At 46.1% G+C, this 14,917-nt stretch overlaps 1 protein-coding gene across 2 annotated transcripts in view; it reads left to right on the top strand.

Moving 5' to 3' along the window:
* Positions 1-14,917, top strand: part of UBR3 (ubiquitin protein ligase E3 component n-recognin 3) — a 175,226-nt gene that overhangs the window by 65,051 nt on the left and 95,258 nt on the right. For both annotated transcript variants that reach the window (XM_073545830.1, XM_073545831.1), the window contains exons 12-17: positions 467-532; positions 2,267-2,356; positions 2,985-3,113; positions 3,221-3,273; positions 6,188-6,321; positions 9,304-9,389. In XM_073545830.1, coding sequence (XP_073401931.1) covers positions 467-532; positions 2,267-2,356; positions 2,985-3,113; positions 3,221-3,273; positions 6,188-6,321; positions 9,304-9,389 — 558 coding nt within the window. The remainder of the gene's footprint in view (positions 1-466; positions 533-2,266; positions 2,357-2,984; positions 3,114-3,220; positions 3,274-6,187; positions 6,322-9,303; positions 9,390-14,917) is intronic.

Genomic DNA, 14,917 nt, shown 5'->3' on the forward strand with positions numbered 1-14,917 from the left:
GCTTGTCCACAGGATATGAGGAGGCGATATTTGAGCATGTGACTTGCCAATTCATCCTATGTCTTTGGAAGGGATGGAGACCGCTGACAAAAGAATTTTTGTTTCCATGGACCCTATAGATGTTGACTGGAGTATCACGGAGTATGCTCAATCACCGTCATATGTATTTTAAAGGACTTGGGCTTTTTCCAGATGCAGCAACCCCCTTCTGCACTGTGTGCCATATTGAACTAGCCCAATTCAGCTATTCCTGTTGCTCAAGGGTTTCTCCCACAAATAGTACTCACATTGTTTATGGCATAGATATAAATGTATTTTCTTTTTTTTTTTTTTTTTTCTGTTATCTTTTTTGATTGTGCCAAAGTTCATGATCTGAGATTGTAGAGGTCACTGCTATTTTCATACATTATGCACGGTTGTAAGTTTTTGCATTTCTAAACTAATAAAATTGTAATTCTTTTCCCAGCCTGCTCCGAATCAGGTTACCTTCCATTTGCCTCTGCATCGCTACTACGCCATGTTTTTAAGCAAGGTACATACTGCTTGTGTTCTTGGTGCACTTCTTCTGTTTGCAGCAAGTTTTCCACCATATCTTTTTTTCCTTTTACCAGTGCTTTATAAGAACATCAGGAATATCATTATTTTATATAACCTTTACATGATTAAAATCAATAGGAGGTGGATGTGTAGCACCCTGCCGCTGCCACGATCAGAAGACGGAGTGGCTGTGCAATCGAGCAGTTCCGGGCAGTGGCTGCCGACACTCTTACTACAGATAAACCTGGGCCTCATGCAAAACTGCTACCTAGGACACGATCATACTTCACTCGTGTTCACTGTGCAGCCCTTTTATTACTGATCCAATAGATAAGTGATAACTTGCTGATTGGTGCTGGTCTGACCACCGGCAACTTTTTATACCTATTCCAAAATGACTCGGTAGGTTGGACACCCGACTGCCAACTCTATTCATTCTTGTTGTGGATGCGGGAAAGAGCCAGGCACAGATATCAGAAGCCCTATACAGAATGAATGCAGCTTTAGCATTAAGATTTCCTTCCACTGGAACAAAGGGGGCCACCCCTAAAAAACAGCACATAGCAATATACCTCCTGCATCAAACTACAGCGGGCACAATGCAGTCAGGCGGATAACATTCTCGTTCCATTTGCCAAACTCGGGTTCAACCATCAGCAGCCAGATAAAGTGTGATCTGTCACTGTACAGGACATGTTTCCTCCAGAATCCAGTGGTGGCGGCTTTACACCACTCCATCCGACGCTCGGTATTGTGCTTGGTGATGTACGGCTGCATGCAGCTGCTCGGCCATGAAGCTCAAGGCAGTGGCGCAGTTTTTACACTGATGTTAATACCAGAGGAGGTCAGGTATTGGAGGAAAGAGAGCGATGATCTATTTTTCTGCCTTCTGCTCCTCAGCACTAAGTGACCCTGCTCTGTAACGTTACGGGGTCCCCATTCCTTGCTGAGTTGCTGCGGTTCCTTCCACTTCTTCCCCCATCAACTATGCTTGATATTATTGAGAAGTGTCATGAACGGACTTGTTACAGCAGTGGCTCATTCTACAGGACCGTGCTGGTATCAGTGAGCTCCAAACCACTAGCCATTCTGTCACATGTTAGTATAAATGTAGATGCCATGGCGGGGGGGCCGGAGGTTGGGCGCTGGGGGCTGAAGGGCCTGAATGAAGAACCCAAATTTGTTGATTGACACACCTTTCCATACTTTGGTCCATGTAGTGTGTGCCATATGCACTTGGCGGCTTTAATGGTGGCTTCTCTCCCGATGGACATCTTGGTGTCTCCTTCATTATTGTCCCAGAGATAAGGGGAGATTTATCCATTCCAGTGTAACAACAATGCGGAGGAGATCCTGTAGCGTCAGTCGGGATCCTGCTTTCTTATTCCTATATTATATTTATGGGACAGCCGTCTGGGCTTCTGTTTCATTGGCTCCTCCGCTGTCTGATATCGATTTTTTTTTTTTTCTTTTTTTTTTTTTTTTTTGGGTGAATTCTCCTTTTTCTGAATGGACATCGTAGCGGTGAAGGGAAATTAAATCTTCGGCTCTCGGTGGAGTTAACACAAAAGCATCTACAGATGTATTCTCAGGGTTAGCTTTGTGGAGAATATGAGCCAAGGCCCCTAGTAGGTCAGGATGATCATCTTAATAATGCACGTGCGTCTTCTGTTATCGCCTATTAGTCACATGTAGATAAAATTACTAATTTTTCTCTCTTTTCCGGCAGGCTGTGAAGTGTCAGGAGATAGATTTGGATTCGATTTTGCCTGACCAGGAAATGCTGATGAAACTGATGGTTCACCCACTGTTAATCCAGGTACAGAGCCTGTGACTTGCGGGTGTTACACTGCTTCTCATGTGTCTCATATTCATCACGGTGATCGTAGACATTTGCTGGCAGGTCTCACAGATTTTACTGCAATCTGGTGTCATTCGAGATGTAGAATGATGGGTGTTTAATTCTACGGTGTTGCAGAGAAAATTTGGCTAGAAGATTTGGCGGGTAGACCATAGCTGGAGACTAGACTAGCCCGCCACAGTTGTCTGCAGACTTCTTGCAGCGCTGCTCTAGGTGATTGACAGGTCTTTTGCATAGCGGGAGACCTGTCAATCATCTGAAGTGGCACTGGGCTAGTCTGGTCCATTACATTGATCCCCGGCCAGATCTTCCAGCTAAACTTTGTCTGACACAACTCAACCCAGGGTCTGATTCATACTATGTGTGGTAGTTCCTTAATTATTGATGTTTTTTTTGTTTTTTTTTAATTTTTCTAAGAAGTTGCAAATTGTTCGTAAGTGGAAGTTTTACCTATAACATGTGCTACAAGCGGTAATAAATCATAGAAATCTTGCTTTGTTCCATCACTTCACCTAGAATGTGGAACACGTCCTGTAGACATCGTCACAATTTCCAGTCATCCGATCTTGTCCTGGTTTTGTTCTAGGCCAGCCTGTCTGAAGTTCACAGCAATATGTGGGTACGGAACGGCCTTCAAATCAAAGGACAAGCGATGACCTACGTACAGTCACATTTCTGTAATTCCATGATTGACCCAGACATCTACCTGTTACAGGTGAGTTCTCAATCACACTCTCCCGTCCTGCTGTTTTGATACTTGCATTACTACTGCAAACTTTCCCAATCCTCTTTTTTTTTTTTTTTTTTTTTTTTCTGATTCAGGTTTGTGCATCCAAACTAGACCCAGACTACTTTATTTCATCAGTTTTTGAAAGGTAAGATTGTGAAATGGATCATGACATGCCACTTCTGAAAATGAAAAGCATGGATGTTTTCTTCCCAGAAACAGTGTCACGCTTTTCTAAAAGTCGTATCTGGTATTGCAGCATGGCACTATGCTTTTTTCATATGAATTTTAGTGTAAAAAAAAAAAAAAAAAAAGTGCTATCCACATGAAATGTACTCCGACACCTCCTCTAGTTGATTTACATTGGAGATCTACACTTCTGTTCGTAATTCACTCGCACCCCCCCTTTATTCTTTTTCAAAATACCCTTTGAATGTCATTTGAAACAATGCTCCAAATTTTGGCACTAAACTTCATAGAAGCAAAAAAATAAAAATCCTATGCACAAAGCTTCACTCAACATACCAAAAACACTGCAATATTTTTCATATGGAATTTCGACTGGGGGGTAAAAAAAAGCTCTTATGAATTTTGACGTTGCAGAAAGTCAAAAACACCAGGGAGTAATAAACAGCCATGTTTTTCTCTACTTGGATAACTCCTTTTAAGTGAGTGTTCCCTTCAGGCTATGTGCACACAGTGCGGATTCTTCCGCAGATTTTACTAAATCCGCAGGTCAAATGACCTGCTTTTTTCCTGCGGATTTCTTCCTTTTTTTTGCGGTTTTACTGTGATTTTTGTGCGGTTTTCCACCTGCGGATTTGTAGAATGGAGCAGGTTGAAAACTGCAGCAAAACCGCACAAACGAAGTCACATGCTGCTTTTTTTTTTTTTTTTTACCGCGCGGAAAAAAACGCAGCATGTGCACAGCGTTTTTTTTTTTCCATAGGCTATAATGGTACTGCACATCACCTGCAGTTCTGCTGCAGATCCGCAGCGGCAAATCCGCTGCGGATCCGCAGTAGAAACCGAACCGTATGCACAGAGCCTCAGAGTTCAAGGAAAAATCTTCCTCGTGAAAACCTTATCTAAGAGCAGCCTGCGATCGTGTGTGTATGTATATATTCAATATTCGGTGTGACTGCTCTTTGCATTTAAAACCACATCAATTCTTCTAGGTACACCCATTCTTCTAGGACAGGTCCAGGTTGTAGAGGACCCCTGTGCAAATACTGTATATGGGCCCCTGTTAGCCCATCAATAAGCACCTAATTATTTCTCTCTAACAATCTACTATGATGGTCACTAGCTGATAACTTTCTCTATCGCTACATTATGGGACACAGGAAGCCATGGCTCTGGCTGCTGCCACTAGGAGGCTGACGCTATGCACAAAAAATTAGCTCCTCCTATTGGGCGGCTGCACAGGTTCAATCAATCAATGGTATGTCCACACCATGGGGTTATATTTCTCAGCATTGGAGGGCGCCATCAATTCTGACCAATTCCCCAGCTCATTTTATTAGAATACAGCTGTAAACTTACAAGGAGCCCTCCACCATGCTTCACTGTTTCCTGCAGACACTTATTACCGAACCCAACCCCAGCCTTCTGGCGACAGCCTGCAATCCTTTTACAACCAAATATTTCACATTTTGATTCATTAGTCAAGAGCTCCTGCTCCCATTTTTCTGCACTCTAGTTTCTGTGCTTTTGTGCATATTTGAGTCACAAGGCCTTGTTTTCATGTCAAAGCTGTTTGTTTTTTTGCCACATTTCTTCCTTGAAATGTGTAGCCTGGGTATCACTGGTTGCTGCCAGGTCTGAACTGATGGCACTGTTTGACATCTTCCGATTTCGAAGTGACGTAAGCAGGATGTGTCTTTCAACTGCTGTACTGAGATTCCTTGGCCAACCACTGTGTGTACTGTCCTTAATGTTGTCCATTTCTTGGTGCATCATCAAAGAGCTTGAGCAGCAAATCATGAAAACTTGGCTTGCTTTGAAATCTTTTGTCTGAGCGTTTGCTCATAGAGTATAACTACCTTGTTTCTTGTTGCTGTGCTTAGTCTTGCCATGGTGTAGTATGACCTATGACATGAAACTGTCTTCTACAACCTCACCTTTTGTAGCAGATTTTGGCAGTTCCTCACCCAGTTTTAAGCTTTTTACAGTTGTTTGTGTCAGTCAACAACTGTGTTTAAATCTACAAAAGAAAATGATGATCATTATCACGTTTGATATAATTGGTTATCTGACCATAATCCTACAAAATCCCTGACTTTGTGCAAGTTTAGCTAGAAGTAGTGATGCTATTTTTAAGGCAAAGAGCGGTAACCAAATATGTATTTTATTTTTATTTATATTTCTGTAGTTCATTCTCTTTGCATTTTGTTAATTGATAAAATATAAACCATTAACACTTCTATTTTTGAGAATATTCTTAGGCTGCTTTCACACTTGCGTTGCTTGGAGCTGCGTCGGTCTGCGCACAGCAGCCACTAAGCTCCGCCCCCTGCCGCGCCTCCTCCGGTCATCTCCGCCTATGGGCACATGACGCTACATGTGACCTGCATACCCTATCTTTAGCATTGGGTACGCAGGCCGTGCGCAGGTATGCGTTTGCCGGTGCATGCATCCTTTTGACGGTGCGCCAAACGCACCCTGTTGCATTTTGGTGCGCTCGGCGCATCGTCAAAAGGACGCATGCGCCGGCAAACGCATACCTGCGCACGGCCTGCGGACCCAATCCTAAAGATAGGGTACGCAGGTCGCATGCAGCGTCATGCGCCCATAGGCGGAGCTAACCGGAGGAGGCGCGGCCGTGAGCAGAGCTTAGCAGCGGCCGTGCGCAGATCGACGCAGCTCCAAGCAACGCAAGTGTGAATGTAGCCTTACATTGCAGCATTTTTTCCACAGCTGCTGAGCACTTTCGCCCATTACCGTGTGTGAATATATAATTATTTTTAGCCCAATTTCTAACCTAACTTGTAAGTTTGTACAATTCCAGTTTCAATTGAATGTATTGCCGTCCGTTTAAAACGTCTCCCATTTTCTCTAAGGTTTAAGGTTGTGGACCTTTTAACGATGGCCTCCCAACACCAGAACTTAGTCCTCGAGTCCGATCATGAAAGGTCGATGCTTGAAGGAGCGCTGACATTTCTGGTTATCCTGTTAAGTCTCCGCTTACATTTGGGTAAGTTGTCCTGGAAACATTTAGACTTTTAGACCTTCTAACCGCTTACTACTACGTTTTAACCCCTTCACTCCCGGAGCTTTTTTCGAGTTTTCGTTTTTCACTCCCCTTCTTTCCAGAGCCATAACTTTTTTATTTTTCCGTCTATATGGCCGTGTGAGGGCTTATTTTTTGCGGGACGAGTTGAACTTTTAAAAGACACCATTGGTTTTATCATGTCATGTACTCGAAAACAGGAAAAAAATTCCAAGTGCAGTTAGATTGCAAAAAAAGTGCAATCCCACACTTGTTTTTTGCTTGTTTATTTTGCCAGGTTCACTAGATGCTAAATCTGACCTGCCATTATGATTCTCCAGGTCATTACGAGTTCACAGACACCAAACATATCTAGGTTCTCTTTTATCTAAGTGGTGAAAAAAATTTCCAAAGTTTGCTAAAAAAAAAAAAATCGCGCAATTTCTGAGACCTGTAGCGTCTTCATTTTTCGTGATCTGGGGTCGGGTGAGGGCTTATTTTTTGCGTGCCGGGCTGATATTTTTAATGTTATCACTTTTGTGCAAATACCTTCTTTTGATCGCCCGTTATTGCATTTTAATGCAATGTCGCAGCGACCGAAAAAACGTAATTTTGGCGTTTTGAATTTTTCTCTCGCTAAGCCATTTAGCGTTCGGGTTAATGCTTTTTTTTATTGATAGATCGGGCGAATCTGAACGCGGCGATACCGAATATGTGTATGTGGGAGTGATTTGAACTTTTAGGTTTTTTTATTTATTTTTTTAAACCTTTTTTTTTTTTTTTACTTTTGGCATGCTTCAACAGCCTCAGTAGGAGGCTAGAAGCATGCACAACCCAATCTGCTCTGCTACATATGGGCGATGAACAGATCGCCCATATGTAGCAGATTTACTGCTGTGCTTTCAGCGCCGACTACCGGACGGCACTCAAAGCCATGTGCCCGGAACAACCATAGAGTTCTCTGAGACCTGTGGTTGTCCAGGCAACATGACGCCGACCCCCGATCACGTGACGGGGGTCGGCGATGAGCTCGTTTCCGGCCTAGAGGCCGGAAGTGCTATTTGAATGCCCGCTGTCAGCATTGACAGTGGGATTTAACTAGTTAATAGGCGCGGGCGGACAGCGATTCCGCTCGTGCCTATTGCGGGCACATGTCAGCTGTTCATAACAGCTGACATGTTGCGGCTTTGCGGTGGGCTCACCGCCGGAGCCCACCTCAAAGCGGGGGATCCTTACCAATGACGTACTATTCCATCATCGGTAAGGAAGGGGTTAACATATTAGTTTCTTAAAGGGATTGTCCATGATTATGAAAACATGGCTGCTTTCTTCCAGAAATGGCGCGTGTTCACGGTCGGCTCCGCCACGATCACTCGATTCTTCCTGCAGTGAGAAGTTTGAATGCAGCGGTGGTCTTCCATTCTCTCTGCCACTTCATTTTATGTCTTGTGCGCTGGCGGGAAAATAGGAGCGCCACTGTGTCTTGCAGTCTTTAAAATGAACCGTCAGCTGATTGATGCTACCCAAACCGTGGACCGCATGAATAAGAGCTTGACATATTTTTGTTTGATATGCTCCAGCGTTTCAGAGAAAGTATACTTCGAAGATCGAGCCGGGGACCATAGACAAGGATAGTCTGGCTCTTCCCAGTGCCACTGTAGGTGATTGACAGGTCTGTCGTTTGTGTGCACACAGGCAGATACCTGCCACATTTGCAGCAGCACTCTGTATATTTGGTCTGCAACGCTACGGTGTTTCAGAGAAAATATGCTTTAAAGATTCAGCCTGGATCATAGCCCGGAGCAGACTTGTCTGGCTCTGCCCAGCGCTCCAGTACCTGTATGGAACTGACAGGTCTCTTGTTTGTGTGCTCACAGAGAGAGACCTGCCACTTTCAGCGGCGCTCTAAATATACACTGCTCAAAAAAATAAAGGGAACACTTAAACAACAGAATATAACTCCAAGTAAATCAAACTTCTGTGAAATCAAACTGTCCACTTAGGAAGCAACACTGATTGACAATCAATTTCACATGCTGTTGTGCAAATGGAATAGACAACAGATGGAAATTATTGGCAATTATCAAGACACGCTCAATAAAGGAGGTGGTTCTGCAGGTGGGGACCACAGACCACATCTCCGTACCAATGCTTTCTGGCTGATGTTTTGGTCACTTTTGAATGTTGCTTGTGCTTTCACACTCGTGGTAGAATGAGACAGACTCTACAACCCACACAAGTGGCTCAGGTAGTGCAGCTCATCCAGGATGGCACATCAATGCGAGCTGTGGCAAGAATGTTTGCTGTGTCTGTCAGCGTAGTGTCCAGAGGCTGGAGGTGCTACCAGGAGACAGGCCAGTACACCAGGAGACGTGGAGGGGGCCGTAGGAGGACAACAACCCAGCAGCAGGACAGCTACCTCTGCCTTTGTGCAAGGAGGAACAGGAGGAGCACTTCCAGAGCCCTGCAAAATGCCCTCCAGCAGGCCACAAATCTGCATGTGTCTGCACAAACTGTTAGAAACCGACTACATGAGGATGATCTGAGGGCCCGACATCCATAGATGGGGGTTGTGCACACAGCCCAACACCGTGCAGGATGCTTGGCATTTGCCACAGAACACCAGGATTGGCAAATTCACCACTGGCGGAGGTAGCGGTCCTGCTGCTGAGTTGTTGCCCTCCTACGGCCCCCTCCACATCTTCTGGTGTACTGGCCTGTCTCCTGGTAGAGCTTCCAGCCTCTGGACACTATTCTGACAGACACAGAATTGTGGGAAAACCCTTTAAGGCTCTTTTAGGAGCAGAAGTAAAAGCTGTGTAATAAAGTAGGGCTGTATTTTTTTATTTTTGTTAAATATATTAGGATACCTTTATTTTAGACTTGCAAGTTAGACCTGCTCAAGGCTAAATATTATGTATTATTAGGTTCTAACTTAACCTTAACCTTTTGTGTTTCTGCTTTTAGGAATGACTGACGATGAGATCCTCCGAGCAGAGATGATTGCTCAGTTATGTATGAATGACCGCACTCACAGCTCTCTGCTCGATCTTATATCCTTTCACACTTGGTACTGAATTTGTCTGAATATATAGTTTCTCTTAGCTTGTAGGAGATAAATGACTGTACTTGCCGGAGCTCAGAATATCATTTGGTTAATCTGATGCATCCCATTTTTGATAAAAGTATAGATTGTTATTGCAGTCAGCTTTAAAAAAATAAATATAATAATATTTCAAGATAAGTGACATTAATGTTTTTATAATTAAAAATTGCTATTGATATTTTCTGAATTGAATGTTGGGTCATTTTCTTGACAATTTCCTTTTAAGATCATTGTAATGCAATTTTGGGAGTTATGATTTAGGGAGTTACTCACAAGGAAACCTCTATCGGGGTGGTATGTAATCTCTGTGTTAAAGGCATTGTCTAGTACTTTTATATTGAAGGCCAATCCTTAAAGGGAACCTGTCAGCTGGATTGCGCACAGTAACCTACAGACAGTGTCAGGTCGGCGCCGTTATACTGATTACAATGATAGCTGGTAATGAAATCCTTCTTGTGGTTGTTGTGTAATCTTTATTTTCAGTTTTGAGTTAATGATAAGCTCGTGCTCTGGGGTGGCCTGTGGGGGGGTCTTCATGTGGTGCTCTGATTAGGTATTCACCAGTATGGCTTCTGAATATAATATCTATTGAGAAAAAAAAATTACATTCAGCAGATGGCGACACTGCAGCATGATCGCATCTGTAATATGCATTTAATTATTTTATTTAGTTATATACATTTATTCTGGAAAAAAAAAATTCTGTCTCAAAATGGCGCCGGCCACTCCTGCACAGCAGCAGCTATCGGTGATCTCATAGATGCTACTGCGTAGGCGCCATCTTGGTGGAGACTTTTTTCTTCTTCTTCTTCTTCTTCACTCTAGCAAAATGGCACTGGTGGCACCTGTAGCATCTATTGGATCGAAAGCCGGCATCATTTTGATCTTTTTTTTTTTTTCTAGTAAATGTATATCACAATTATATTATAGATGCGATCAGGCTGCAGTGACGTCGATTGCTGAATGTGATTATTTATTTATTTATTTTTTTCCCCTCAATGATAATATATTCATTATATTCAGAAGCCATACTGATGAATACCTAATCAGAGCACCACATGAAGCCCCCAGCACAGGCCGCCCTGGAGCACGAGCATATCATTAACTCAACTGAAAATAAAGAATAACGGGAACCTGTCACCTCTTTTTGCTGTTATAAGCTGTGGCCACAGCCTTTCGGGGCTTATCTACAGCATTCTGCCCCTGATATAACCTGAAAGAGAAGAAAAACAAGTTTAGTCCCCCAGCGATGGCTAATCTGCTGAAAAAACTTCCGGATGAAGAAACCACTCTCCTGAGGCAAGGCCTTGGCGACTGAGAAAATCCACCGCCCAATTGTATACACCCGGGATATGGATTGCTGAGATGGGCGAATGGTTGGTCTCAGCCCAATGGAGGATGTGACTCACTTCGTGCATGGCCATCCTGCTCCGAGTACTCCCCTGACGGTTGATATACGCAACTGCCGTGGCGTTGTCGGATTGGATCCTGATGGGGTGACCTGCGAGGAGATGGTGGAAACTCAGGGCTAATCTGATCGCTCATATCTCCAAGATGTTGATGGGGAGACGTGACTCTCGAATTAACCAATGACCTTGTGCCGTGTGGTGACGAAACACACCCTGTACCTTGTGGTCACCACCTACCATCGTACTGGGAGAAAGGACTTCCCTTGATTCAGGGAGGATTTCAGTGTCTGCCACTTGAAGGCTTATCTGACCCGCAGGGACAGAAGGAACCGACGGTCCAAGGAGAACGGGTTCTTGTCCCAAGTTAACAGCAACGCATGTTGTAAAGGGCGGAAATGGAACTGTGCGAATGGGACCGCTCCCATCGCTGCCACCATCCTTACGAGAACTCTCATGCTGAAACGTATGGAGTGAGAAACTTGTCGGGAAAGAGTCTGCGCTGCCTGTTGTAAGGCTCGGGCCTTTTCTGGAGGGAGAATGACCAACCTGCGGGAAGTATCCAAGATTATTCCCAAAAGGGAAAACTGCTGGACCAGTGTTGGGAAGACTTTGCGAAGTTTATCTTCCGACCCAGGCGAAAAAGTTTATGTACTGTGATATCCACGGATCCCTCGCAGGCTGGAAGGGACGGAACCTTGATCAGCAAGTCGTCCAGATACAGCAATACCACCAGTCCCCGAGCGTGAAGAATGGCCATGACCTTGGTAATGACCCTGGGGGCGGTGGCGAGTACGAAGGGCAAGGCAACGAACTGGAAGTGTTCCTCTCGAATTGCAAAACTCAAGAACTGGTAGGACGGGCAAATCGGGATGTGAAGGTAAGCATCTTTGATACCGATGGATGCTAGGAACTCTCCTTTTTACATGGAGGCGACAACTGATCGGAGGGATTCCATTCGGAATTGCTGAACCTTGACAAACTGATTTAACAGCTTGAGGTCCAGTATGGGCCGCATCGTTCCTTCCTTATTTGAAACCACAGAATGGTTCAGGGTTTTTCTATTCAAACCTTTCGTCTTGAGGGACCGGAATGATGACTCCGTCCCTTTGCAGCGCATGAACGGCCCGAAGGAAGGCTGTGACTGAATGAAAGCAGACGGGAGGCGTCAGAAATGAGCTGGTCCGGTTTCTCTGCAAATAGGCGGCCAGTTTGATAGGGCAGAGAAGTCATCGATCTCTTGGAGGTGGAATCTGCCCGCCAATCGTGTAGCTATAGTGCTTTTCTAATGGAGACTGCATTAGCGGCTGCCTGAGCAGCGCAATTTGCGGCATCTAAAGAGGCGTCCACTACAAATTGAATTATTGTGAATTATCTTCCTGGCGACACTGGTTGTCTCCGGAGGTAGATTGCTACCTTGGAAGGCAGTAATTAAGACTTCTGCCCAAGTGGCCATTGCCTTAGCCACCCAAGTTGCCAGGAAAGATGGGAAAAGTCCGCTCCTGAAGCTCCAAAAACTGAGCGAGCAAGGTAGTCAATTTGACGATTGGAGGGGTTTCTGACTGAAGAGCCCTCAGAAACGGATAGAAGTGTTTTAGAAGCAAGACGCTATACAGGAGGATCCACCGAGGGGGACTGTAACCAGTCCTTCATTAGATCTGGAGCAATGGGGTATTTAGCTTCGATAAACTTCTGCCCTGTGAACCGTTTGTGGCCGGTCCCTATGTTTCTGGACAATGTCCTTAAACTACGGATGGCTGGCAGATACCTTGCGTACACGTTTAGTCTTCTTAAAGGAGATAATGCGTTCCGGAGCGGGAATATTCTCTTCGTCCAACGTCAGAAACTTGTTGACTGACTCTATAAGAGAATCAAGCGACTCATGGACATTTGGGGGATTCTGAGGGACTGACGTGTCAGACTCTAATTCGGAGTCATTTAAAAGCATGACCTGCGATTACAGGCTTGTCTCCCATTCTGGGCCCGGCCTCAAGTTGCTTAGCGGCCGCCCCCTGACGAGAGCAGTCACGCTCATCGTAGACGAGCCGGTGACACTAGGAGAGGGAGAGCGAGAGACAGAACTCGCCGATGCTGAAGCGCGAGCGTGACTAAGGGATGCGTAATGGGTCTGCTTTCTAGAGACCTGAGGATCCCTTGAACAAGCACCGGCCCCTGCTGGTGGACGGTTCCCGGCCGTTGCCAGAGGCCTCCTCGGGCGGTAAAGACGCGTTCTGACTTAAAGAGGATTCCTGGAAGGAGTCTATAGCCTTGGTCAGTGACTCCACAGACCGTGACAGGGACGCAGCCTACTCGGGGGGGGGGACTAAACGCAGGGAGCACCGTTGCAGCGGATGGCGTTTGAGCACAAGCCGGGTCGCAATCCGTGCATAGCAGATTAGTCTGGACACTGGGCAAGGCAGTCTTGCAAGTGGTACAAGCGATATAAAGAACGCGGTGTGCTTCTTAGTAGCCCCCTTTTGCTTCCTTAGATTGAGACATAGTGCCCCTGAAAGGGTTACAAGCAGAGCCAGGGCTGCAGCTGCAAGGAAAGTGCAGAGAAGGGGTTAAGCTTTGCTCTGAAGGCAGATGCAACTTACCCTCGGTCCTGATGCTGTGTCCCCGGGAGGAATAGCGGTGGCCCTGGAGCGTCACCAGGTTCTGTCCATCAGTGCACGCGCCCCCCCCGCAGCAGTCAGAGCCCGAGGTGAAAAATGACATGGTCCCCGAGACTAGCAGGGCGGGTGCCTCTGGTACAGAGCGAGAAGCGCCAAAGACGTGGGCCATTTTTGGCCTACCCGCTGTGAGCGCCGGGTGAAGGAAAGAACGGGGGAGGGGGGCCGCCGGTGTACCGCCGCTGAGACTAGGTCAGCGCTTCTCCCAGGGACCAGGACCCGACCCCATACCTCCAATCCGATGCTCGCATCGGCTGCACTGTCCAGGAGATCTTCAGATCTCATCCTCTCGGGTGATGTAGCAGTCGGAGGAGTTCTTAAAGGGGTATACCTCAATCGATCCTCCCTATGGGCAGGGGGATGGAGAGGCTATGGGGCTGATTCAGGGCATCCCAAAGCGCTCGTAAAGTCTTCTCCCTGCACTCCGTGTGCTCCGTGCGCTTGCCCTAGTATCCATGTGGGGAGACCGGGACCGTAAAGGAATCGTCGCCCAGAAGAATCAGGTATGCCCCAGTCGTCGCAGGAGAGGGTACGGGGAGATATACTCCGCGTGCTCGCCTGTTGTTGGTTCGAGGGAGAGCGGGCCGTTGAAAGGAACCGTCGCCCCCTTCACTCCGTTAATTAAAAAATAAAAATTTACAGAAAATTCAAAAATAAAATAAAAACGGTGGGGTCTGAAGCCAGACCCAAGTGCCTCCTACAAACACTAAGCAAGAACTGGGGAATTCCCAGCCAGCGAGAGGGTGTATACTGTTGGGGAGTAGCTAACTTTTTTCTGTGTTCACTTAGTGTCCTCCTAGTGGCAAGCAGCATAACACCCACGGTCTACGGTCACAGTCTGTGTCCCCCAATGAGACATAAGAGAAAACAAGTTTTATTATACTCACCCGGAGGCAGTCCGGTCCGATGGGCGTTGTGGTCCGGCGCCTCCCATCTTCATGTGATGTCGTCATCTTCCTTGCTTTGCGTCGCGGCTTCTGCACAGGCGCACTGATCTGCTTTGTTGAATGCAGAGCCATGTACTGCAGTGCGCAAGCGCTGGGAAAGGTCAAAGAGGCCCAGCGCCTGCGCACTGCAGTACTTGGCTCTGCCCTCAACAGGGCAGATCAGTATGCCTGCGCAGGAGCCTCAATACGAAGCAAGGAAGATGACGACATCGTATGAAGATGGGCGGCGCCGGACCAGGACCAGCGACGCCCATCGGACTGGACAGCCCCCTTGGTGAGTATAATAAAACTTGTTTTTCTAATCTTTCAGGTTAGATCGGGGCGCTTATCTACAGCTTTACAGAATGCTGTAGATAAGCTCCGAAAGGCAGTGGCCGCAGCTCATAGCTGAAAAACGAGGTGACAGATTCCCTTTTAACAACAACCACAAGACGGATTTCATCACCAGGT

Source organism: Dendrobates tinctorius, unplaced genomic scaffold (genome assembly GCF_039654945.1).
Source record: "Dendrobates tinctorius isolate UK_male_01 unplaced genomic scaffold, ASM3965494v1 ptg000143l, whole genome shotgun sequence".
NCBI lineage: Eukaryota > Metazoa > Chordata > Amphibia > Anura > Dendrobatidae > Dendrobates > Dendrobates tinctorius.